The sequence below is a fragment of the Salvelinus sp. IW2-2015 genome, linkage group LG18, assembly GCF_002910315.2.
Source record: "Salvelinus sp. IW2-2015 linkage group LG18, ASM291031v2, whole genome shotgun sequence".
NCBI classification, from domain to species: domain Eukaryota; kingdom Metazoa; phylum Chordata; class Actinopteri; order Salmoniformes; family Salmonidae; genus Salvelinus; species Salvelinus sp. IW2-2015.
In genome coordinates this window covers 13,268,295-13,269,815 of record NC_036858.1, presented here as the reverse complement: position 1 = coordinate 13,269,815, position 1,521 = coordinate 13,268,295, and the positions used below count along the sequence as shown (strand labels likewise).

General features: G+C 51.3%; 1 protein-coding gene across 1 annotated transcript in view; it reads left to right on the top strand.

Moving 5' to 3' along the window:
* The first annotated feature begins 298 nt into the window (after positions 1–298).
* The window catches only part of rhbdl1 (rhomboid, veinlet-like 1 (Drosophila)), a 60,563-nt gene continuing 59,340 nt past the window's right edge, over positions 299–1,521 (top strand). The window contains exon 1 of the mRNA XM_024009063.3: positions 299–747. Coding sequence (XP_023864831.1) covers positions 709–747 — 39 coding nt within the window. The 5' untranslated portion in view covers positions 299–708. The remainder of the gene's footprint in view (positions 748–1,521) is intronic.

Here is a 1,521-nt window from a genome sequence, read left to right as displayed (position 1 = left end):
TGTCTGTCTGTCTGTCTGTCTGTCTGTCTGTCTGTCTGTCTGTCTGTCTGTCTGTCTGTCTGTCTGTCTGTCTGTCTGTCTGTCTGTCTGTCTTACAGATGTGCCTATGTGCATCCGTATCTGAGGCCGCAGTGGAGCTTATCCTCTCTCCCTCTCCAAGACGCCCTCCTTGCAGTGAGGAGAGGCGCTACAGCCAGTGGCTCCTCCTTCTCCGGTTCTCATTGGCCGAGAGGAGCCACCTCCCTCCTCTACCTCATTGGTATGCAGGCAGTGCAGTGTGAGTGAGTGAAGAGAGAGGAAAGAGAGAGCGAGAGGGAGCAGTCAGTGCTGTAGGGAGGAGGAGATTGAGTGAATGAGAGCTGCTGGATCTGCTGTTTGATTGTTATGCTGGGCTGCCTCCTTCCACACTGCACTGGCACAACAGAGTACCCTGCCACCACTACAGACGCTGCTGATTACCACGCTAGTTAGCCACGGCGCTAACAGGAGACCAAGGGGCCACCAGGAATCAAGCTATCCGGGTTTCGCCATCCTTTGAGCAGGGGACGTAGCCACGTCGTGGAGTGGAGGGGGCTAACACTTCGGTTTAGGCACCCGCTCCTACTTCATCCCAACATCCCTCTCCCCACCACCACCACCAGCAGCAGCCCGCTCGCTCCTCCCTATGCCCTTGTCCTCGGCGGCTCCTCTCAACTCCCTGGCCAGTATATGGATAGAAGCTCTCTGTTTCAGCTCATACAAGAGCAGGTAAGCAAGCAAAGCAGCGATTGGGGGTTTCTATGGTTACCGTCTCCTGCCAGCAGCCAGGCGCTGTCTGTCTATCTAAAGATGTAAGGCAAGAGGCAGGGGTGAGAACTGCTGCTAGGGGAGAGGGGAGTGGGAAAAGGGGCATGTCGGCACACTGGGGTGGAAGGTGTAGTAGACGGATGCTACTGAGGAATACTCAGGCAATGTAGGGTCATAGAAGAGTAGACCTTTGAAGGTGAGGTCAGATCATGGATCACAGTTTGCTGAGGTGGCAATGGCGTGTTTTCCTGGTTTACCTGTGCAGCAGTGTTATGAATTCATTGATTGTAGGTAGCGGTGGTCATGAGGTAATTTACCTGGGGATGGTTGGTCCTGACCTGATGATTTTACTGTGATCAGTGGGCCACTCATCTGGGCACTAGTTCTGGTTGTACCTGTGTTATTGTGTGCCATAGGTCTGTCTAGACGTCTAGTCTTTTTCCTAGTCCTTCAGTATCTCAAAGACACTCAGAGATGTTACTCTTGGCCAAAAAAAGAACCCAGAGGCGATGCTGTGCTCTGCAGTATCAAGGTCCAGCACAAAGACAGCCACAGACAGCCACAGCCTCAAGCACCCTTTCAGCTCTCTAAGGAGGCATTTATTCATCTTTGAACATTCTTCACATTTTTCAGTTCTAGTATTTAAAGTGTTTTGTTAGCTAAATCAAAGCCTACTTTATTGCTTTGTTTTATCAACTTTGTATGTGTGTGTGTGTGTGTGTGTGTGTGTGTGTG